A 24,727-nucleotide genomic window follows, 5' to 3' on the forward strand; every position below is an offset into this window, starting at 1 on the left:
CCAGGATTCTGACCTTCACACCTCATCAGCAATGAACTCCGCATCTGTTACATACATTACAGATTTATACTTGAATCTACTCAGTCTCAGCTGTTTCTCAGCATTAGACGAGAAGCTGACCTTCTGCATTTTTTCACTATTGCATATAAATTTGAGGTATTCAGTTTCCTTCTCTTAAAGAATATAAAGGTCAGACGTTTTTGTAAACTACTGGCACATAAAGATCTTACCTTTGTTGCACTCTCATACCAGCTGATAAGAGAAGTCATCGAACAACGAACTCTATTACGGGAAACCTGCTCATAGTCCTCCTCTTCTGATGAGTCCACATCTATACAGCAGTTCATCAGCTGTCCCAACAGCTTCTGCATCAGATTTTTAATGCCTTCACAACACATTTTTTAGAAATACGATGAAGACTTTTGGTTAGTGGCCTACATCCTTAGCACTTCCCCAACTCATGCTCTAAGAAACTCCCCAACTTTTTATTTTTCACTTTTCTACACAGATAGCAAGAATTCACACTAAGATGTGACCCCTTTCTTAAACTTCACACCTGCTGACAGAATGACCTGAAAATAAACTAGAAGGCCACCAATAGATTTGGAGGTGCTGCGATGTATTATTTAAATCTTTTCATTTTTAAATAATATTTGATATTCAAATAAGGAGTGGGACAGTTTTTTTTCTACCCATTTCTTTGCTGCAGTAATGTGAGGGTAAGCATTTAAAAATGGAATGCATCCATACATCAACTGCTCAAACCAGAGGAAAGCCAACCTACAATATTAGCATGCACTACACTAAGCAGCACGCTCTCAACACTCGTGCTACAACCAAACAGCATTTCAATCTTCACTGTCTGAGACAGAATTATACACATCTTAAAGCCCACTAGAATTCCTGCTGTATTATCGTGGGATTGAACAAATCTTTTGAAGGTGTTCAAAGTCTCTCCATCTCAATATTCTGACATCTGGGGACAAAAACTAGAATTACTAATTAATTGACAGATTATTCAGATGAAGAAGCAAAGTTATTGCAGTATTTACCTGGGCAATCTTTGGCTTCCAGCAACGCTATGTAAGGAGTAACATTATTCTGAAGGAATTCTGAGAGACTTCTAAAGGTGAAGTCGTGATCTGTAACATTCACACCTAAAAGAAAGATGATTTAACTGCATATTTCCTGTGACTTGTGACCACGGTGACTGATCTGCGCTGCAGATCAAAAAAAAAGAGATAACACAAATATTCAAGGAAGGAATGAAAAGCATCACTTCATCTATGAGGACAGATGAAAAAACGGCACAAGACTGAACAAACATATTAATACCAGTCAGCTGAAAGGAACAGGGAGTTGTAAAGATGCCTAATGGAGAATTTTCCCTTACTTTTAATGAAAGATTTCTCAAGGCTGCAAACCTGCAGGGAATAGGATTGGTTTTCTAATTTCCCTGCCACTCATAACCTCAAAGACATTCACAGGCAACTAATCCTACAGATAAAAAGATGAAATTCACTTTCTCTAGGAGAGCAGCAGTGCAGACCCTCGAGACCTGAATCTGCATGGGACTTATGCAAGTAGGGAAATTACTGTGAGTTTTTATGAACTACAGTCTGAATTAATTATGACCTACTCAACATTTACTGCCTTTGTTAACATCTTTAGACAAAAAAAAAAAAAAAAAGGATAGGTGAAGGGGATGGGGAAGGGGAGTCTCCAGAGGGCAAATCATAGCTTCTTTTCCACAGCAATATTCAGAGCAGGAACTTCTCACTTTCTACTAGTTCCAAAAGCAGACTAATCCTCCACTCTTTGTAAGTGTTGATATAATACATCTGTGGCACAGGTTTATGAACCAACAAAAACATAATCAGGTTGCTCTGAACCAGGTTTAGGTTTACAGTTACAACTGTTTGAAAGGGAAAAAAAAACCGACTTCAGAACCTCTCTAACTTCAGTCGTAAGGCCTTCGGCTATTTTTCTCACCCTCTGCTCCTTTTCCAAGACAAAGATGCTGCTTTCCTACATGTAAAGATGCTCTGCAAGAGTCAACTCATTAACATATATCAGAAATACAGAAGCTGTATAATTCCGTGCCACAGGGATTAGTCATAGAAACCACCAAGGAAATCAGCGCCAGATATGGAGATAGAATCAAAGCATCTCCATGCATCATGAAAAAAACCAAATCACAACTGGTTGCCTAAGATGAACCTCCAAGGAAGAAGCAGATTTATTGCACTAAGGTACTAAGCATACAGGCAAAATGGAAGCAGGTCAACTCTTGCTTCCTTCTCCCAGCGCAATCTCTGTTAACGTTTCTGAAGCTGACCTGGCCTGCACTGATTGCTGTAAATAAGTGAAATGATTCTCTTTGATCTCTGTATCAATTTCAAGGCTCTGTAAGAGTGCAGATGGACATAGCAGAACGCATCTTTAAGAAGTTACCTAAGACAAGAGCTGCAGTAGGGATTTCTCTGGACTTCATTCGCCACGTCCATTCTGTTGTCTTCTCTTGGAATGCAGAATGAGACCGCCTCAAAAAACTCACTAGGTTATCAAATAACTGTTCATTCAATTCTTCCTCTATTTGCTGTAAGGAGACAAAAAGAATTTCATCTATACAAATGTGGAAACACCAGAATATCCTCATTTTCCTACCCTTTTCCTGTATCATAGCATCTCTCCTATGAAGAAAGGCTGAGTGAACTGGGTCTGTTCAACCTTGAGAAAAGGAGACTGAGAGGGGACCTGATCCAGGTCTGTAAGTATCTAAGATGTGGGGGACAGAGTGGCAAGGACGGACTCTTTTCAGTGGTGAGTGGAGACAGGACAAGGGGAAACGGCCGGAAACTGCAGCATAGGAAGTTCCGCGCAAGAACTTCTTTACAGTGAGGTGACGGAGCACTGGAACAGGCTGCCCAGGGAGGTGGTGGAGTCTCCTTCTCTGGAGATGTTCAAGACCTGCCTGGATGCCTACCTGTGGGGGGTTGGACTCGATGATCTTTGGAGGTCCCTTCCAACCCCTACAATTCTGTCATTCTGTGATCAGTTTGCTCCTGAAAACTCCAGTGTTACATCTGGAGTAGCACTAGTGTTTTTTTCTTAGAAACAAGAAGTGACACGCATAGCTCTGAACTTGATTTTAAACGAAGTCACAAAGGTTGGCTCAAGCAGTATTGCTGAGAAAGCTACCAAGAGAGGCAAGACCACATCTCCAGGATGCTGCACACGATGCCTGCTCAAAACCCTGAGCTCCATTTTAACTACAGACAAGAGTTCTTGGTGCACCCCTCGTGAAGGGCTGATAAACTGGTAAGAGAGTACACAAAAGCCTTTTCATCCTCTACTTACTCAAAAATATTCTGACCTTTTTGATATTGACTGTCTGCCTCAGCTCATACCAGATAAATTATATGGTAAGTGAGGGGAAATTGCAGCGTGACATTTTAAAAAGATGAGTTCATGCCATCATCTTTATAGCAGCGTCACACTAATTCCTATATTACTATAGATCCCACAACAATCCTCAGAGCATCATCTTCCATATCCAACACACCATGAGATTCTAATTGTTACTGCACAGGTTTTCACTGAGCCAATCTAACAAGATTCTGAGTCCTCACGTTGCATGGTTGCAGTTTCTATTATTTTTTCTGAAGATGAAATTCAGACTGCCATAGCACTACACATTTACGTAGCTTCCTTAAATCCATAGGGTTTGGTTTTGTTTTTTGTCAAAATAACTTTGTTATTTGCAGTATTCTGGTAATTTCCACTACGTATGTTAGTCTGCTCTGCATCTGAGGCAACCAGCTCATTTATTTGCATGACACTGCTTACTCTGGAAACTTCAAAAACAAGATGAAAAATTGAATTGGAAGTTCAATCACTATTACAGTACTAACAACCAGAGACTGAAAACCATTATTTGCACCTTACAGCTCTAAAATAACCTTGCTACAGCCCTGCACTTAGGATTTCGTGTTCCTTGAAGTACGCCTGAAATTTATCACCTTTGAAGAAGTGAATGTTTCTGAAAGCCCTTGATGTATAACAACATTTGCAAGACTGTTGAAAGCAGTGGTTAAAATCAAGGCAGTCTGCAACACTGGAACAAAAGAGGTCAAAAATACAAATTCCATAAATCTGAAAAGGAGTACAGTACTTTTACCAGCTTTTCATGATGTGAGAAGCCTAAAAGGATGTCAGCACCAAATGCCACTACTGCAGCCCAGTTTATGATAGATAAACAAAGGCTGAGGGCTCCTCAACAAAGTACTTGGAGGTATTCCCAAGTATCCTCTTCAGTATTCAGTACCTCCATTAGAAACCAGAGAACAGGAAAAACACCAGCACAAGCACTGAGCCTGCCAACAAATCATCAGGTAGCAGTACCCTGGCAAAAACTTTGGTCAATTTCCTGCTAGCCTTTCATAGCACACTATCAGAATCCCCAGAATATAAGTCCACATCAGCAGTCCAAAATTCTACCATGGATCAGGTTTACTACACCAGAGTTACTGAAGAAATAAAATCTCGACTTGGTAAAACTCTCAGCTACCTGGTCTGACTTTACAAGTGGTGCTACACAGAGCAGCAGCTCACAGAATGGCCAGAGTTGGAAGGGACCTCCAGGATCACGAATCTCCAACCCCCTGCCACATGCAGGACCACCAACCTCCCCATTCAGTACTAGACCAGGCTGCCCAGGGCCCCATTCGATCTGGCCTTGAACACCTCCAGGCACATCTACAACCTCTCTGGGCAGCCTGTTCCAGCACCTCACCACCCTCATAGTAAAGAGAGAGAAATTTAGCTCACACTAAACATCTTCCAAACTGAATCACCACAATTATCCATGTAGAAACAATTATCACCTCCAAGTTTTTCAAGTGTGGGATAAAAGGATAGTAATTCAGAACTCAGTGGGAAACATTACAGAGACCCCAGAAGCTTGATGAATAAAATTTTATGTATAGCAGCAAAAATAACTGCAGGCAATCTGCACTTTGGTTAACCAAACTAATCAAACTAAGGCAATACTCATATCAATTTGTCAGCTTAGGATGAAGTGTCTTCTACCAGGAGGAGAAAGAACAGAAAGAGTATTTGTGACACTCCTTCATACAGTAAAATGGTAGGAGACTTAGGAGGAGAAATAATTATGATTTTCCAGATGACTCTGTGCTCCTACATAGTTAAGGGAAGCTTTTTACCATGATGGCCATTCTGAGGCAAATCCTTACAGAGCACTAGGTAAAAATCCTCATCAATCTGAAAACCCTGCAGCCACCGCTTGCTACCTAGAAGCATTGTTTCAAAACCCTTGACAACACTGTATCAAACGAAGACGACTTAAGAAAAGGTCTTCCAGAAGGGGCTACAGCATGTTGTCTTCCCTGTAATCCCACTGTGCAACTGACAAGGCAGTTTCTTTCTGCTAGTGCTGGTGGCTAACCTGTCAAGCAGAAGCAGACAGCAGGTAGATGCCAAATACACCTCCAGAAGCCTCTGTGTATGCTCTGTAATCAGCACTGTGACACCGTGCACTGCTCTGCACACTCTGGTTACTTTGAATGTATGGTTTGAAAAGGGTGCTGACTAGTCAAAGCGAGGTGGATTGTGGAACAGCAGAGAGAGAACTAGAGGAATTTATGAGTTTAGCCTAAGGGTCTAAACTGTAACCTTCATCCAGCTGGCTACTACTGTATATCCCAAAACAAACTTTGGGAAAAAAAACCCCTCAACGTTCAGTGCCTAATAGTAGGCAGACGAATATGGAATTCTTGCCCAGAATCCTTGACATCAAATAGAGGAGGAAATCCCTGCTGTACGGAAGCAATTATTAATACTATATTACAAGCCAGCTGGCTATTCAAACACAACAGCATGCCATCTAACACACAATTAGGAGGCCACAGTTCAGTATGAAATTAACTCCCATCCCCACCAGACAAACCCACTGACACAGTCCATACTAATTTAACAGACTAAGTGTACAGCTGTGTCATTCAATATTTGACACCCATGCCAGTTATATTCACATAAGTCCATCGTGAATCTTGAGCTGCTGGGCTCTGTAACACTCAGGACACAGGGAGCTTAAAATCTTTAGGGGGCTGGCAAGCAGACAAATGAATTGGAGGTAAGAGAAAAAAAAACAACAACAAAATTATGCCAGGAATTAATAAGAAGTTCAATTACTAAAAACAGAAAGTTAGAAGCAGCAGCTTGAAGCCTCAAAAGCATGTAGTGCTATGAGCAGAGGTTATGTGTAATTGATGGATTTTCTGTATTTATTATATCCTGGGTCAATATTTCTGGTTCTTTTATTGCTTTAATAAATTGCTTATTTAAGCATGTAAAAAAATATATATAAATTACCAAACAAAGAAGTAAGCAGAACTGTTATAAATACAAAATGCTGCTTTCATATTAGGTGCAAGACTCACCTCTGTTTCTGATTTGACCTGTTTCTGTAATGACTGGCAAGTAGCAAACCGTAGCTCACTGTCCTCCAAATCACTGCTTCCTTCTCTGAAATAGTCAGCTAGAAAATAAACGCAAGCACAGACAAGATTATCAAGGCAAAACATTCTTTGCTGAGAAGAAAACAAAGGACTCAACTGAAGCAAGAATATCTTTTTATATATAAATACATACAAATATAAAAACATGTAAGGGAGCTTAGCTTATCTTAGCCAATTAACTAACTGCTGGTATTTTACTAAATGAGGGAAGAAATAGGATGTACTGCCCAACTGTAGAGGCAAAAGTAGAAGAGTTAGCTTCCACCTCAAGTCCCAGATAGCTAAAGGCTAAAGTAGGGCAAAAAGCAGTTATTGTTATTATTATTTTACAAAATAAATAAATAAAACAAGTCTTTCCCTTCTTTCAGGAAATTTTGTGGGTCAGCTTCCCCTTTAAATATGCAACCTTCCATCACTACTGCAGTCAGACATGAAGCACGAAGGCTTGCAAGAATACATCAAAGATCCTTTCTGCTCTCCCAACATAACACAGTTAATACCAATTTCCAGATGACAGCAAAGCATACTGTGAAAGAACTGTTAGATTACAAGAAATACAGATTATTATTATTTTTAATACATCACCTTAACTAACTATGCCAACAAAACCTTTAAGCTCAAACCAGGCCTCATCTCCAAATTGCCTCTCACTTCTATAGGTGCTGCTTGTGGAAAGGAGAAACAAAATGTCCAAGATTGATCTAGAACGACTTCAAGCCTTCAGAAATCAGATCCTTTTTGGTAACACAGTGTCTTGACACATTTCTGGAATGCATCTGGCTTCCCAGGTGCTCCTCTGCTTCACAAATCTGAGTACAGAAACTCTCCACTAGCTGCCAACAAGAAAGGCAGAGCCAAAAATATAATCTGAGATTGAATAGAAACTAGTAAAACTGAGTGACATCCCTCTTGGCGATTTCTTTTTTCTACCACCTTCACACCGTCTACATTTCCCTTAAAAATGAAAGAAATAAAGTAAAATAGGGCCCATCCCACTCTCAGCATGCATTTAGCAAGCTTGGTGAAGCCGTTAAGGCTTCTCTAGCATTACTTGGAACAATACAAAGCCTGAAGGTGAAGTAAGCAGTCTATTATCTTTAATACTGCCTTGCAGCAAAAGGTAAATTTTTTTTAAAGATGTTTAAATAAAGTTTTATAAGGTCCATTTCCCATCATTCGGCAGAGCAACAGCTGTGGTCTGATCTCTAAAGAACCATGTGATGAGCACATCCAATCTTCTAAATCATTAAAAGCCCAATGATGAATGAGATCGATCCCTAATCCTCCGTTTTCCTTGGCTCCCCTAAACTAACACCTGATTTACATCCCTAAGAAAAATGGCTTCAATACATAACACACTTTGATAGCAGAAGCCTTATTCTTTTGAAGAGAATCGTAGCCACTGTGTTTTTGTTATTATACCAAAGTATAATATTCTTTCTGTACTACCAAAACTCAAATTATAGGTGCAAACACGTACAGAAGGCCTTTGCAAGGTCGAAGATTATTATCAACCACAACTGAAACTTCACATTTTCAAGTTTGAGTTTCCAAATTCATCACATGCACAGCTAAGTTATGTGTTCTCACCAAAAGCTGCTAGTGGGCAAAGCAGCTCACTTCTGCTTCTCTCTTAGGGGTAGTTCAGTCAAATTCATTTTTTGGTGACAAAGTATGTGCTAACTGGAACGTGTTGAGGAGGATTTACCCAAGTATTACAAATCTTGCAAAAACAGAAACATCATATTCTGTAAATTACAAAATTCCAATGTGGTTTAAGTGCACAGGTCTGGATTGTTTGTGTATTCACCTCGCAATGACTTGGAATGAGAGACTGGATTATATTCCCCTACCTCTCATTCCATGAGGCACAGATGTGCCAACCCTTACAGAAAAAAAATAACTTGGGACTAATTTTGAAGCAAGTGTTGTTTTAAAACCCCCTGGTAATAAATGAACCTGTGGTGCTTACCAGAAGTCTGCCCATACTACTTTCCCTTCCTTTTTTTTTTAATACACAAGTTGTCACACTTCTTGACAGCTCTGGTGCTGCCAGGAAAGATCAAAAAGCTTCGAATCCGGGAATAAGAACAGCAATTTCCCTGAGCCACTCTCCAACAACAACTTATTTATGGTTCCAATAAGAGTCAATCCCATTCAGTCTTGCACAAGTGACAAGAGACTTTATATAACACATTCTGGGTTGGAGAAAAAGATATACAAGAAAGTACATGGGATGTCCACACGTGGCTTTTGCTTAAGGTTATTGAGGAAAAGAAACTACATTGAGGATAAGAGAAACTTATTGAGGATAAGAACTACAAATGGAATGAATTTCTGAATCCCATAGCTTTAAGTGGCCCGTGCTAGTCTTCAATCATTTGTCAGTCAGGAAATAATTTGAGGTAGCATAGAAATGAGTTCTTTTGTTAAAAAAAAAAAAAAAAAATAGAGCTAGCTATACAATCTTGGTGGCTCAAGACAAAAAAAAAAAACCCACATTCATCAACTACTTGCTTGTGTACCTCTGAAGAAATGAATTTTCACCAATATTGACATCAAAGAGAAATTTTCACACAGCTATGACAGAATTCAACCAGGACTGAAGCTTCCAGGATTAACCCCTTCAAAGCACAACAACAAATAGCAAAGCGTACTAACCTGTTGTTCGAGACACTTTTCTCCTCTTGGGGTTTGGTTTAAAAACAAAGCAGCCCTGGAGAATAGCAAGAAAAATAAAAGCTTCAAAATCAGCATCAATCTGACTGTGACTCCTGAGGCCACTTTGCTCCCTGCTAAACTTAGTGCTCCACTAAACCAACAACTAGAAATGAAATGCCAGCATCCTACAGATACCAATTTGTTTGCTGTGCTTTGTTTTCCTGTTTCAAGATGGAAAAGCAGTGGATGCAGTATTCCAGCATCCCTGTGAGGAACCTGTTCACCTTTCAATTACGTTCTTCAGCTCATCCATCAGATAGAGCAGCAAGAAAGGAATCCTTGAACTTCTCATGCACCTTCATTCAATAAGCTTAAAAATAAGATGAAATGATTCCCCTGGGACATATCAATGGAGTTTTTTCCCATTAAAGGTTCAGTTAGAAATAAAATCAAGCAAGAGGCTGGGATGAATGGAGGTAATCCAGAATAATGCAGTCATTTACAGAAGCCAATGATACCCCTTATCTACAGAGGCCAAGTTCATCCCAACTCAGAAAAGATCACAGAATCACTAAATCACAGCATGGCTTGGGTTAGAAGGGACCTTAAAGTCCACCCAGTTCCAACCCCCTGCCAAGGGCTCCAACCAACCTGGTCTCCTCTGGGCAGCTTGTGCTGGTATCTCACTACCCACTGAATAAAGACTTTCTTAGAATTATAGAATCCTTAGAGTTGGACAAGACCTTTAAAGGTCATCTAGTCCAACTCCCCTGCAATGTGTAGGGATATCACAGTTAGATCAGGTTGCCCAGGTCCTGATCCAGCCTTGCCCTGAAAGTCTAGGGATGGAGCATCCACTACATCTCTGGGTAGCCTGTTCCAGTTACTCACCACCCTTACTACAAGACTTTTTCCTTTCACCCAAGCAAAATACACCCAACTATTTCTTCCTAATATCTAATCTAAATCTCCCTTCTTTTAGTTTAAAACCATTCCCCTTTGTTTTAACACTATCAGTGTAAAAAGTTGATGTCTATTGATTATCGTGAAATTCACTGAATGGTTTGGGTTGGGAGGGACCTTTAAGATTATCCAGTTCTGACTCCACTGCTACAGGCAGAGACACCTCCCATTATAAGCTCCCAAGTACTAGAAGGCCGTAGTGTGGTCACCCCTCATCCCCCAACTCTCACTGTGAGGTTACTGTGCTAGAACCAGAATGAAGAAAAACCACAAATGTTCAAGGTCTCCATACAGACTGATCCAATCATTTATTTCCCAACTGAGACACTTGCATAAACAAACACCACTGAACTCAACCAGCGATAAGTTCAGCCAATGGTAAAAGAATGATCAAGTGAAAATAAAGCTCCAGAGTGATGTTCAATATTGGGGGTTGGACTCGATGATCTCTGGAGGTCCCTTCCAACCCCTACAATTCTGTGATTCTGTGATTGCTCACAGATGCTGGTCTGTTGGGTGACATTGGACATGTTATTTCTGTTCTGGTCCAAATATGAATTCTAACACCGATACCTATACTGGCCTCTGAAAAACAGTCTTAGGAATCATAGACCTGCTTGAGTTAGAAGGGGTCCTTAAAGACCATCTAGTTCAACTGCCCTGCAAGGAACAGGGACATACACAGCCAGATCAAGTTGCTCTGAATCTGGCTTGGCCTTGAATGCCTCCAAGGATGGGGCATTCACCACATCTCCGGGCAACCTGTTCCACTGCCTCATCACTCTTATTATTGTAAAAAGCTTCTTCCTTATATCCAATCTAAATCTTCCCTTTTCTACTTTGAAACCACCTCCCCCTGTTCTATCACCACAGACCCTGCTAAAGAGCCTGTCCCCTTCTTTCTCACAGCCTCCCTTTAGATACTGGAAGGCTGCTCTCAGATCTCCTTGGAGCCTTTTCTTCTCCAAGCTGAACACCCCAGCTCTCTCAGCCTGTCCTCATGGGGAGATGTTCCAACCCTTGGATCATTTATGCAACCCTCATCTCTGCTTAAGTCAAATGAAATATAAATGCTGTCCACTGAATGCTTTACAAGTGTTGTATTTCCAAACACCACTCAGCGTAGCAGAGGCCAGTATGTAAGATGGCCAAGTGCTACATGGAAGACATCGGACACAATGCAAGGACCCTTCACTACTCATATACGTAAAAGCAACGGCTGGTTGGAAAGGGAAATCCACTCGCTCTGGGTTAAAAACGAGCTTGGCTTGGAAGCAGCTCCTTTCACTCCCGACAGCAGTAACTGCACGGTACGGAAGGCTCCCGCTGCACCTCGCAGCTCAGCGGGAAACACGAGAAAGGCGCTATGCGATCACCGCCCGACCACAGGAAGTACCAGACCCGAGGCTGCAGCGCTGCAACCCGGCTCCCCTCAGCCGCCCTCCGCCCGTACGTTTCCCTCCGCCGTGGGAGCGCGGAAAACAACGTCATTCCTCCCGCCCTCACCTTGGAGAGGGAGCGCGCGCTCATCTCGCCAGCCCCGCGCTAATGGACGGACGGACGGCGCCAGGGGGAGGGGCGGCAGCGCCCGGCGCTGACCCTCGGCGCATGCGCAGTAGGGAGGCTGCCAAGCCCCTCCTCTCGCGGAAAGGCGGGCGGCCCTCAGCGGGCGGAGCGGTGGGGTCAAGGGGCGGTGCTGACCTCCCGCCTGTAGCGCCGCCATGGCGGCCTGCGCCTTTCGCAGGAGCATCGCCCGCCAGGTGGGCTGCCCGCCGCAGCTGGACGGCGAGGAGACGGCGCAGCGTTTCGTGGCTGCAGGGAGCGGGGTTTTTCTGGCGTCTGCATTATGCTAACGCTTTTTGTGCTTTTATTTCAAATGTAGCTCTCCGAAGTTTTGGATTTGCCACCAGAGAACTTAATAAAGTCCATCTCTGCGGTTCCTGTCTCCAGAAAACGGTAGTGTTTGCGTTTAGTCTTGCTGTGCTGGTCACTGTTGTGTTTGTTGGTGTGAGGCTTTAACGGGTCTTAAGAAGAAAGAAACACAGAAAGCCCTAAGCTGACGTACCAGCCCAATTATAGGATGCTCAAATCCAATTAAACCACTGTTGTTGTTGTTGTTTTTTTTCAAGCAAGTTCCAAACAAATGTTTGCTTCAAAATAGGCGGTGCTTAAATGGCAAATGTTTCAATGTTAATTGGTGCTAATGTTAATGACCTTGGGGTGAAGATATTGTGAGTTTTTTGCTTCATGTCATGCTTGAGAGGTGTAATGGTAATAGCAGGTAAATGGCAACTATTCATGAGCATAACCTTTGTTATTCTGAACTGGTCATCTTGCTGTATGTATTTTAGCACTGTATTAGTTAGAATGAAGGTAATACTGAGCCTTCAGATATATTTTTCTGACCATGGTGTATTCCCACATCTGTGACTGGGTTATGCTTGCCAACTGGACTTGCCATAGTCTGTGTCAACTTGGATTTGTCAAATCTCCCCATCATTTCAATATATTTCTTCCCTGACTTTCATATGTTCTTTTATTCAGGCATAATGCTGATTTCCAGCTTTCCATTGCTTCCATAGAAGAAGGCAGTTCTAGAGATTACATGGCACAAGATCTTCAGCTTCGAGCTCAGAAGCTAGCTGAGAAGGTATGCTACCTTTATCAGGCCAGAATTCCAATCCCTCGCTGCTTGAGATCGAGGTTTGCTTAGAGGAGAAGTGTCTTTGTGGCCATTCCAGGCCATGGGAGACAGCAGTAGTTGAGGCATTGAGAGTATAAAAAAGAAGCAGCAGGTGTACAAAACAAGATATCCAGAGGTGATTCAAGCCTTGAAGAAACAGAAAGGACAGGGAAGAAAATAAAAGTCTTTGAGGAGTTGGTGTGCATCAAGTTGGAAGTGGGATCAGAAAGGCGATTCTAGGGTTTGAAAAAGATCCTTCACAATCCACAAAGATGTGGCTGATGCCAGTGAAGAGGAACATAAACTAAGCAGTAGCAAAGTTGCAAAGAGGCACTAGCAAGAAAATAAAAGAGCAAAAAAAGATTCTTTATGTGATTTAGAAAGAAGTTTTAGAAGCAGTCAGTAGGGTTGCTATTTGATCAGGAATTAACAAGGATGAATAAAACAATTGCAATATTATTGAGGTGCTGAACTGTTTCTTCATTTCATTCTTCACTGCTGAGATGCTGAACAGCTCCGTACCTTAGAACCATTTTTTGTAATAGGTGAATATTCTGACTGAGAGCAAGAGGTGGTGTTGCTCAGACGGATGTACCACTGAAAGTTCTGAAGCAGCATTAAGATGACCTGGAATCACAGAGTTTGAAAGAGTTTCAGGAAAAGTTACCTGTAGGTTGCTGGCAGTTTTTGGATGAGGTTGCTCAGAAGTTTTGAAATCCACTCAGGTTTTATAAGCCTCCAGGAATTTGACAGCCTTTGTGGGCATTCTGTCCAAGCGACTAACATCATGGCGGCAATTCTTTTGTAAGTGTCTAGTCTGTCACTTTGAAAACAGTCCAGTTCCCAATGATTAGAGAGTTGCAAATGTGTCTTCCTCCTTTGGTGGTTGTGGCTCAGTAAATAAACCTTGGCCACAGAGTCTCGTGTGTAGAGACTCATGTACAGGGAGAAACCGTCGTAACTGCAAAAAGGTACAGACCATCAATATAAGCCTCCAAATTGTACACACTGTGCTGGTTAACTGAAGGAAAAAAATATCATTGATCTCTTGTTGTGTAGTGCATTTATTATCTTTTCTTTAGTCTGATCGCATCATCACTCCACAAAGAAGATGAGCAGTGTAGAAATAAACAAAATAGAACCGTTATATGTAAAACTAGCATTGGAATAGAGAAATGTATGCAGTGATGAGTTTTTGTTGTGATAAGCAGTTGATAGTGCCTCAGGGTTCAATAGTATGGTCTTAGGGAAATAGGTCACAGCATTTGAAATGTGAATATTTAGGTTAGAATAGGTGAGTCTAAAACAGTTTTTGTTGACTAACGTAGCCTAAATAATGCAATGTGATGCTAAATGGAGCATAATATGCTCTGATATGCTGAGAAAGGTCTTACATTCATTGGTTTTTGATTTTTGTCTGGAGATTTTTTGCTTCATCTTTGAACTGTTAGTTCTTTGCTGAGGGGGAAGTTTTTTCATTATTATTATTATTTTTAATCTGTGTGCCTCTACCTAGCATAAAGGCACTCTGACCCAAGTCTCAGGCATGAGGAGATCTGGTTACTGTAGAACTGTATTGTACTTGGAGGAGAGGTTCTTAAAGCTATGGAGAGGCCAAGTGAGCGCTCATACTGAAGAGAGATGAAAAACACTGGAAGACTAATGACAACTTACATAGAAAACGTTTAGCAGAGCAAATAGTATGGAGCAAGTGCACTGGGAATTTTTCTGTCTGCCTCTTAATGTTGGCAAAAAGGACCTTCAGTAAAATGGAAAGGTGGGAAATTCTCAGTCAATACAAAAAATATTTATTCATGTAGCTCATAAATAAACAGTAGAATTTGTTATTGTTGGAGCTTGTAAAAGTTAAAGAACTTAGAGCCTAACTGTGATTGCACCTCCTGTTTAAATCATGTTCTAAACACAAAAGCTATAAAATGGGTATAATTTCTTCCTTGTGCTGGTGTGCTTCAGTCAGAATTAACAGCTTGCCTGTCTCTCTCGTATGCATTAACCAAGTTGTGTGTGATTGGTTATTTTATTGTTAGTTTTTGTAGGAAGTTTCTTGGCTCCCAAACATAGCTAGTTTAGTAAGGAAGAGGCCCAAACTCTCAACCTGTAAATAAACGAAATTTGTTTAAAGAGGAGGTCACTCACAGTCAAAATGAAACAGAAACTGGGCACATGCAAGGACTGAGAATGAATGTGTGATGTTTCATGCTGAGTTTTGCACTGAGTAGTCAGAGCTAGTAAGCATGGATTAGAAATAATCAAATCATTCTTTATCAGCAGGATTGATTCAGTGATCCATTTATGGTTGCTTTCAATCAGATAAATAACATGTTAATTTAATCCAGTGTGGATATTAAATTTTGAATGGGTTGAATTAAAATTTCCCTGTCTACTTGTTTTCATGGGGAGTGACTGTTCTATCTTGTTCTTACAGCTAAAATGTGATGCTGTAGTGAGTGAAATCAGCACTGGTCCAGGAACAGTAAACTTTACAATAAACAGGGAATTGCTAGCAAAGGTGAGTACAATATTTCAGGCATGTTAAGGTAAAAATAAATTCCTGAATATGAAATACTCAGTTTTAGATATTTTCTATGTAGAACTGCTCGTTTTTCATCAATATTCTCCACGGATCCCTGATGCTGTTCCATTATGTAGGCCTAGAATTCAGAAAGAAGGTTACTGAGGTGTATCTTTTTGAGGAAATAGTGTATCTACCCTTTGTGATAACCACATTCTTTTCTTTCTTCCCTGTTTCTGCCACGTACTTTGAGTTTGAGTTCAAGATTTTGATCTTCCATATAAAGAATCTTGCTTAAGATAGGAAGGATGATAAAAAGATATCTGAAATAACAATATTTGACTACAGATCTACTGTTAGAACAACAACAAAAAGGAAGATGTGTTTCTTAAGGGCCAATGTCTGACTGAAACTGAAAGCTTAATTTGTTAAACCAGTAATTTAGCATGCTCAATCTATAGGAGCAGTGTTTCAATTGCACTCAGTCTGGATTATTTGCAAGAGTTTCATAAGGACAGGTGTCTGGCTGGCACTGTTAGACTGGGAAGTGAATGAAAGCGTTGTTAAGCCAGTTGAACTAACTTGGGAAGCAAGCTCCACTGTTGTTCTTCAGGGTCTTAATCTAAGCAGTTCTTATGGAAGCAACACTGTGGTCTTAGAAAATAAGCTTTCTGAGTAGGAAATCAGATCTTAGCTAATACTCATGAAGCTCCTTTCCTACCAGGACTTCCACTGAATCACTTGAGCTCATAGCTGTCTTTTACTGAGTGATAAGTCTCTTTTGGTGAATTGCTAATGCTTAGGCATTCCTATTAATCAGTTGCTTTATTTGTTACCAAAGACATCTCTTGAGATTTTCATCAGCTGTCTGTAATCCATCACAAACATAACAGCTGACAATTTGCTGAAAGAACAGTGTTGGTGTTGAATTTTATTCCTGGGCAGGGTTTGACAAGATGCTGTCTGTAGGTGGATTCTTGTCAGTGTAATGGTTCAAGCAAAACTACATGTCTGGCACAGTTGAGTTTTGTTGGAAAAAATGTGGAAGTAGAACACAAAATTTTACATTATATCACTAAGGAGATATGACTAAACTTTGGCTTTCACTAGTAAGGAAAACATATATACTGTAAATTTGATGATTTGTGTGTGTATGTCTAGCTTACCTTATGTGTCATAATGACCACTGCGTTAAAGGTTTCTCTACAAGCACAGCTCACTTATTCTACTTTGATTTCTATTGCCAAACAATTTTAAGATGACTCAGGGGTGGGTGAAAAGAAAAAAAACACCAAAAAAAACCCAACAGCTTTCCACTCAATGGAATGAAATTTCCACTTGAGTTCATATAGGGTGCATGCAGGTACTTAACTGGCTGCATGAATGCATTGCTGATAGTATAGTTAACATAGGATTCGTCTTTCCACAAACTGCTTTTAAGCTGTTGAAGAACTATTTTAAGGAATTTTAGGCAGTTTCCTACTTTCAAAGTAGACATGCTTTTGTACAAATGCTTTCTAGTGTATTTACAGGCTTGCAAGTAGGGAAAGGGGTAAAGTGGTGTTTTGCCACATGGGGACTAAATAGGTGGCCTGTTTTGGCAATCGAGGAATAGAAAGCAAGATGGCTTTTGGTGCCTAGAAAAATCTAGCAGTTTCAGTAAAATGTGAGTGTATTCATTTTTTATTATTTAACCCTTGTGGACTTAAGTGATTTGTAGTTCTGAGGAGGTTTGAATTCCTGCAAGTCTCCTGTTTTTTCTCTTTCTCAGTTCTGTGTGCTTATTCTCCTCCAACACAAAACGAGAAGAATATTAAGCAGTTGTTTTTTCTAAAGAATAATAAAGAAATACAGTGAGCATTGATGGTAAAGTAACTAGAAGAAAATAGGTATATTAATCTGCCTTATGTACTAGAACAAAAAATGGAAGCAGCTTAAATTTATATTACTGAATTTAGAATTAGCTATGTCTCTTCTGGTTTTGCCTCTCATGAACTCCTGGCTGAAGTTTTTCTATCCTATTGTTATTAAGAATGTTCAGACCATTAGGTGCCCACTCAGGCTGTTGTTTCAGTCTACCTGCAGTGAGCTGATGAAGAGGGTTTTGCAGTAACTGTCTTGTCTCTTAGATGGGCTTTAGTGGAAATCGTGAAGGCAGGGACTATTGGACTTCTGTCTCCGATTTCCTAAAGAGTAATAAAAGTGTGCTGTTCAGGTAACCTGCATAAGCAGGTGTTCATGCAGTTACAGCACACTGGATTTTTTTTGCAGGCCTTCAGTCACAGGTAGTTTGTGAGGGATCTCCTGTGTCTCAGTGGGTTGGTTGGGCCTGTGTGATTGGGCCATGCTGTGCTCAGTGGGTGTTGCCTGCATTCACATGTTGGCAAAAACTTTGACAAGACTTACAGAAATTTCACACAAATGGCCAAATTCCTTGAAGTGTGCCTTGGTAAGATTTATTCATGGGAGGGAGGGCGCTTTGAGGGATCTCAAAGGTTTGCTATGTAGCTTCTGTTACTAATTCAGGAAGGAAAAAACAAAAACCCAGCCGTTCTGAGAACATCAGAGTACATAAAGATATACGTTCTCTTGTTAAGTCTGCTGCTCAGAAGTTTTACACAGTACATTTTATTTAAAATGTGTTACGTGAATTAGGCATGGCAGGGGTCCTGGTCAGAGTAAATTCAGACTCCTGTTTATGTGAGAACTCCTTTGTTTATATGAGGCCCCTGTTCTACCCACACTCTTTAACTGACTTGACTTTTCTGCCTACCAGTTACTTCTGGGTGATTCTCTTGCCCTTTCCTGTTGTCCAACTAAACCAGTGATTTTAGTAAGACCTACATTTTCTGCTTTTAAGTTTTCACCAAAATCAATGCAGATTTAAACCAAAATCTCTGTTTACAATTTCTCTGATGTTTTTAACTGATCAGATTCAGCTTTACAAATTTAATGGCATTTCCATCTGCTACGATATCTTGTTTGCTTGGCCATCTAATTGCTAATGTGAAAAAAAGGCTGTGGGATCAGACTTCTGTGTGGTTGGTAAAGTTTTCCTGACTGAGTTTTCTGTTGTTGAAACTTATTTTCCTTCTTTTTGTCTTCCGTCTGCTTCAGACTGTTCTGCAGCAGGTGCAGAAAGATGGCACACAATATGGAACAAAAAGTGAACTTTTCTCTACTGTGCCTAAACAAAAGGCAGTGGTTGAGTTCAGGTAAGTGCACGTGATGAGTCCTTTACGAAAACTGCCTTGTCTGACAATTGCTATTCATTGCCATAATGTATGATGCCTGTGAAATTAAAGCGTGTTTATGATATTGTATTCAGTTGTGTTTATTTCTGACACATTTGCCAAGTAGAAGAGTTCTATATTCAAGTAGAATATGTTTTATCTAGGGAATTGAGGGGTTTTTTTTCCCCTAGAATATATTTTTGGTGCATGAAAAGGTCGTTCCTCTTTCTCATTTAGTATATGGCAGCATTCAGTTTTCAAGTAGGTTTCTTCTGTTTTGTCATCAAGAAACATCATCTGAATTTTTAGCCAGCAGCACCCACCCTTGGACTTCAGTTTCCTAACCTGTTACTTAGTTTTCCTTAATGTATTAATTCCTGACTCACCAGAGTAGCAAGGCATTTGTCTTGATAAATCTTCTGAATTTCTGGCCCTGGAAATTCTGGCTGGTAAAATTTTCTTTGTGGCCATCTGCTCATGGAAATAGATGTGTCTGACTCGCATATCCTTATGCATTAAAAAAATCTGTATTCGCTTAGACTTGTTTTATAGGCTTCCTTAGTCAGAAAGTGAGCGCTTACCTTGAATCTGGAACGTGAATGTTAGGGCTGCTTCCGTTTTGTTTTAGAGGACAAATAGTTGTGGGCACATGGTTTCTTTTTGTTGATAAGAAACTACAACCTATAAAGAGCTAGCTTAACTATTTTGTAGTATTTTCCATGTAAATGCTATAGAAAAAAATAATATGCCACTACTGGAAGCTTAAATTGAACTGAAATACAAGAGAGAAGCTGACCATTGTAAAGCAGTGTTGGAAGTTTTTCAGCATAAAGATATGCCGTTTCCCAGTGTAGAAAAAGACACTTGCTAGAAGTTGTGGTTTAAGATACTGATTCTTGCATACAAATTCACCTGTTCCAGTATCAGATTTGTTTATAATAACAATGTGAAGAGAATGACTCGTATGCCCAAAACATGTAAAATGTGGGGAGATAGGATAAGTCCTTTGTCACTTGCACAGTTGGAATTTAGGGGGCTTTGTTGTGTTGGTTTTTACTGTTTTACTGGTTGCTAACATTTGATAGAGAGATGTGCTGTCTGGAACAGAAGCTAATCAGAGAATTATAAGGGAAAACTGTGGGTTTGTGACAGTTTGGCTGTATGAATGAATCGAGTTCTTTAGACAATGTGGCGGTCTTGTACACTGAACAAACGTTATTTGTGAACATTTGTTACAGCTCCCCTAATATTGCCAAAAAGTTTCACATAGGACACTTGCGTTCCACAATCATAGGTGAGTGTGCATCTCTGTGTGTCCAAGAAGGGCTGCTTTGTCTTTGTGATTCACTTGACAGGGGATTACTGCTAAGCTTTCACTCCTCTCGTGGACTGGCTGTGTCAGGCTCCGCTTGCTAATTAAAAGCCTTTTACTCATTATGCAGTGAGGAAGGAGCGTGGTATGTTGCTGGCAGATTTATTAAGTCACACCTAATATAGTTTTATGCCTTCGAACATTAAACCAAGTAGTTCAAAATCATTCCACAAAGACACCCAGTGCAGTTTCCACTGAGGTGTTATGAATGTCATTTGAATTTTAAATGTCTGATTTGCACTGGACTGCGGAGCAGTCACATAGTTATGGCTCAGTGGCTGTCTTGGAAAGCATTTGCCTTTATATGTTAATTACTTGATGCCGGTATTGCTAACACAATTGCTGCCATTTGTAATGGAATAATTAATTTGTTTATTGTGCAGTACTCTAACGGCATACAGAAAACATTACTTTTTTTTATTTTTTCCTCTCAATGAAATCTCTAGATTAGCAGAAGACCCCACAGCGTCTGTAGAGCTAACAACATATTATTTTTAATAATGTAGCGTAAAAATTAATAATTCTGCCTCTCCATTGGCTGGTGGCTGAGTGTTGTATTTTGGGCTCTTTGTTTCACTTCTGGACCCTTTTGTATAGAAAAAAATATTTAAAAAATTAAAAAAAGTTCTGTAGATGGATGTTTGTCTCAGAAAGAGAATGAAGTGCCTACAGGGAATGGAATGGCAAGAGACTGCCCAGCACAGCATGGTGTTCCTGTAACAGAAGACAACAAAACTTTCTGCATCCTTTTTATATCAGCCGAGTGATTAAAAAGTACCCTTGAAGCACAGAGGAATAGAGAAAGGAATACACATATTTCTTTGTAATTTGGTAATATAACAAAGCTCAGGAGAGAGATGAAGCATTTTTGTTGCAGTAACAATTAGAACAAAGGTGTACTTACATGATATTCAGTTTAGACCATATTAGATTCATAGTGTATGAGCTGAAGGGCTCAGTACTGCTCAACAACTTAGTGTTCTCTGTGTAACTTCACAATAAACAGCAGTTTGTGAGTTTCAGTACTTGCTTAACCTCCTACTATGAGGTTACCTGGCTATGGAAGTGGAGTTGTGTGCTGCCGTGTATTTATGAATACACAAGCCCTTAAAAAGTGTTTTTCATGTCTGTGCATTTTGTAATATATGCAAACAACAGTGGTACAAACATACATATCTGTATGAGACATTTCATAGCATCTCTCAAATGCAAAGTCTTTTTTTAAATTTTTTTCCTTGCTTAAAAGATTATTGCTTGAAGTTTTGAAGAGTTTTAGTTGAATTTAGTAGAATTTTAGCTTCTGTGGAGCAGTCCATCTGATTATATTCAAAAGGGAAATGGAAAGCAAGTCATACAAAACCAGAAAATTGATCTAGAAAATCATAGAATATGTACAGTCCTGAATAATGGCACCAATTTTGATTCCTTACCAGGAAATTTTATAGCAAATCTCAAAGCTGCACTGGGACATGAAGTAACAAGAATCAATTACCTTGGTGACTGGGGCATGCAGTTCGGTATGTTTTCATGTTTGTTTCTCTTATTCCCTTGTATAACACGGTCAAGGTTTTGGACTTCAATTTTTGCAAGCACATTCGATTTATCCTGGGCTCACAAAAAGCATTATTGTGTTTGCATGCATATGATGTCTCCTTAAAATATTAACAAAACCTAGTCTGATTTATTGTCAGTGTGACCTATTCCACTGCTCGAGAAATACAGGAGGATATTCACCCTACAGTTCCTCCTTACCTTAGTAGTTTCTCTCACACAACTCATGTGTTATTTGGAGTTTGTTTTTAAAGCACAAGGTAAATGTTTTGCGTGTGCTGATCGTACTCCTGGAGCCCCAGCAGCTGAATGGGCTGCTATTGCAGCCTACAGACAAAATGCATGTGCATTGCCATGTTACATGTCTGTGATACTGCCTTCCTTACTCATATTTTGCATGTGGGAGAGTAAACTTGTTAACTTGCCTATGTACTTATGCCATTCCTGTGTACATAACAGTAGTTGTTTTTTTTTTTTTTTTTTAAAGTATTCTTGTATTTAGTTGTCTTTGTGTGTGTGGTAGCATTGTCTTTATCTTTCATTGTTGCTCCCCTTGGAAGCAGGCTTCTTATTCCTAGAGAATAACTGGCTTGCATGGTAGCTGCATTTTGACAGGTTAAGACCTGAAGTGTTTTTATGAGTAAAGACATCCCAGTACTTCCCCCAAAATAGTCAGTTTTCTTTAAAAATGTAGCAAAAGAGAAGTGTATGGGTGGAGAATATGGTAGTGAAAAGGCCCTTGAAAGCCATTGATCTTATGAGTGTGTGCATCTGCATGCGCACACATACACGCTCCTACATCCTCTGAAATGTCCATCAGATATAAACTGAAAAATCCTCTCATGTGCAACCCTAGTGTGTTGATAGCTGTTTCTGACTGGAGTTCATTTCTGTCTGAATACTAGATCTGTTAGTATTGCTGTCATATGGCAGTTGATCCATGGGAATCACAGTGCTGTTGGTTTCTGTTAAATTTATCTGCATTCTCTCCTTTTCTAAGGAGGCACACATGCACTTCAGAGCTGATTTTGTCAGATTTTTAGGCATTTAAAAAAAGGCAGCCATGCCCACTTCCTTGTTCTTGAAAACTGAATTGGCCCAGGGAACCATAGAGCTGTCACACAGCTTTTGCAGTGGGGTCTGAAAACAGTGTCAATATATACGAGTTTTTCTTTGAATGGCAAACAAAAAGCGAAGCTCTTTCAGCCCTTCTGCTGCCCCTTTGGTTGAGCTGATACAATTGCTTGTGGGCATTTCAGTGAATCAACTTTGTGAATAAAACTGGGTTAAAAATCTAGCAGAAATACCCCACTTGTACTCCATTTATGCATGCAGGTTCAGCAGTATAGGTAACGTACTTAAAAGGTATTCAGTTCAACCCATTCTACCTCTAGAGTAAACCCCTGAGATTGAGACAGCTGGAATGTTCTTATGGCTGTGAGAGCAGAAATGGAACACTTTTTTCCTTTGTGAAATTATTTCCTCTACAGCATTTCTGTCATGATTCTACTTCTGCTCTGTTTTACAGTAGGGTTTCCCTTCGCTCAGGATGTATTTCGTAGGAATTGAATGCAGAAGGAGTTAACCTAAAGTTAAATAAATTTCATCATTGTAGATTTCTTTCACTTTTGCCCCTTAGACATATTTTTTTTTTTATCACCAGCTCTTGTATAAGGAATGTGGCAATGGCAATTATGCAATGAAATGCAATGTAGGTAAAGGGCTTCTCAACTGACCTTGTTCATTCTGTCTTTGAAGATACTAAATTCTACTGACATGTCTAGGTATCAGTGTTATTATGTATTTTAGTGCAAACTATCTAGAAAGTATCAAGTTGATAATGTCTGTTACTTACACACGTACATACCTGTTGCCCAGACCACAGCAGTGAAAGTCGTACTTTGTCAAAGTGATTTCAACTGTAGCTTTCCAAAGGGCTGCTCCCTTCTGTATTTGGGCTGGCTCAGCTGAAATACATGACAGGTTTTATATCAAACAATGTAGTCACGCTTCACAAAATTATAGCATAGGAATATTAGTATAATGGTCCTTCCCCAGAAGCAGTGCTATAATTAACAATCTGTCAGTGTTCCTATTACAACTTCTATCATCAAAGGCTTTGAAAAATAATAATTGAAAATGAATTTTGCTGAAACATGGCAAAGCAGTCCGCAACCTTCAGGCAGTTTTGGGGCAGGTTTCTTAAGGTAACCAATCTTAGGCAATCTGTCTATCCATCTTCCTGACAGGCTGCTGCTAACAAATTCTGAACACGTTGGCCAACCTGAACCAGATCTGAAGAAAATGTCTCAGAGAACAAAATTATTTCAGTTTTGTGACAGTTGACAGCCAAGTAAGTGTAGAATACAATGTAGTGCCCTCAGGGAGTGACAGTTAACTTCTCTGCTTAGCCTGTCAGCTAACCAGTCAGCACATCAAAGTCAAAATCAGACCCAGCACGTGCTGCATCTTACCAGTAATTGGCAAACGTAACAAGGGCTGGATTACAGAAACCTATGGAAGGTATTTGAGCTGAACGAAAACTGGAAGTCTTGCTAGGGGGTTGGAGTATGAATCCAGCATCGAAGAGTGGAGCATGTAGGTACTCTAATGTCCAAGAGCTCAGTAGGAAACCAACTTGTAGTTGCTCAGAAAACAAGCTGTCCTTAAAGAAACTCCCTTTCAGTAGGATCTGACTCATTTTGTTTCCTAGACTCTAACTTGTTTTTCTTATCTAAATCTGCCACAGCTCGGTGTTTCCAAGAGGGAAGTTCTTGAGATAGTGCTGTTTGTTTAGCTGCAGAGAGTTTTTCAAAGGGGCGCCTGCATGCCCATTCCTCAGCTGCTGGCTTTACATCAGTCCAGGACCTTGTTAGCTCAGGGGGCAGAGACAACTTGAAAAGCACCCTTAGATAATCTAAGAGGCAACAGGGTTTGGTTGCTGGATTACCGAATGAGTTAATGAGCCCTTTTGACTTAGACAATAAGATTGGGATTTGAATTTCTTGCCCTTTCAGATGGCTTTCGGAAAGTGCTAAAGCCAAATCAGATATGTGAAAGCAAGCTGCACGTTCTCAGCATTCAGAAAAAAAGTTCCCTTGAAAGTATTGCATGAGTGGTATGTGAAATACCATGTTGTGTCCCAATTTCTATTGTCCTTGAAATGATAATACTGCTAAGGGAGGAAGCCAG

At 40.1% G+C, this 24,727-nt stretch overlaps 2 protein-coding genes across 3 annotated transcripts in view; one reads left to right on the forward strand and one right to left on the reverse strand.

Annotated features, from left to right (window-relative positions):
- The window catches only part of ORC3 (origin recognition complex subunit 3), a gene marked incomplete at both ends in the record, with an annotated part of 38,518 nt that extends 26,825 nt beyond the window's left edge, over window positions 1-11,693 (reverse strand). For both annotated transcript variants that reach the window (XM_079550588.1, XM_079550587.1), the window contains 6 exons: window positions 231-385; window positions 1,053-1,157; window positions 2,455-2,599; window positions 6,462-6,559; window positions 9,201-9,255; window positions 11,670-11,693. In XM_079550588.1, the coding sequence (XP_079406714.1) occupies window positions 231-385; window positions 1,053-1,157; window positions 2,455-2,599; window positions 6,462-6,559; window positions 9,201-9,255; window positions 11,670-11,693 (582 nt within the window). The remainder of the gene's footprint in view (window positions 1-230; window positions 386-1,052; window positions 1,158-2,454; window positions 2,600-6,461; window positions 6,560-9,200; window positions 9,256-11,669) is intronic.
- A 191-nt stretch (window positions 11,694-11,884) lies between these two features.
- Window positions 11,885-24,727, forward strand: part of RARS2 (arginyl-tRNA synthetase 2, mitochondrial) — a gene marked incomplete at both ends in the record, with an annotated part of 33,511 nt that continues 20,668 nt past the window's right edge. The window contains 7 exons of the mRNA XM_079550202.1: window positions 11,885-11,923; window positions 12,046-12,119; window positions 12,708-12,813; window positions 15,293-15,376; window positions 18,497-18,594; window positions 19,851-19,906; window positions 21,418-21,501. Coding sequence (XP_079406328.1) covers window positions 11,885-11,923; window positions 12,046-12,119; window positions 12,708-12,813; window positions 15,293-15,376; window positions 18,497-18,594; window positions 19,851-19,906; window positions 21,418-21,501 — 541 coding nt within the window. The remainder of the gene's footprint in view (window positions 11,924-12,045; window positions 12,120-12,707; window positions 12,814-15,292; window positions 15,377-18,496; window positions 18,595-19,850; window positions 19,907-21,417; window positions 21,502-24,727) is intronic.

Source organism: Tetrao urogallus (assembly GCF_951394365.1).
Source record: "Tetrao urogallus genome assembly, chromosome: 2".
Classification (NCBI taxonomy): Eukaryota; Metazoa; Chordata; class Aves; order Galliformes; family Phasianidae; genus Tetrao; species Tetrao urogallus.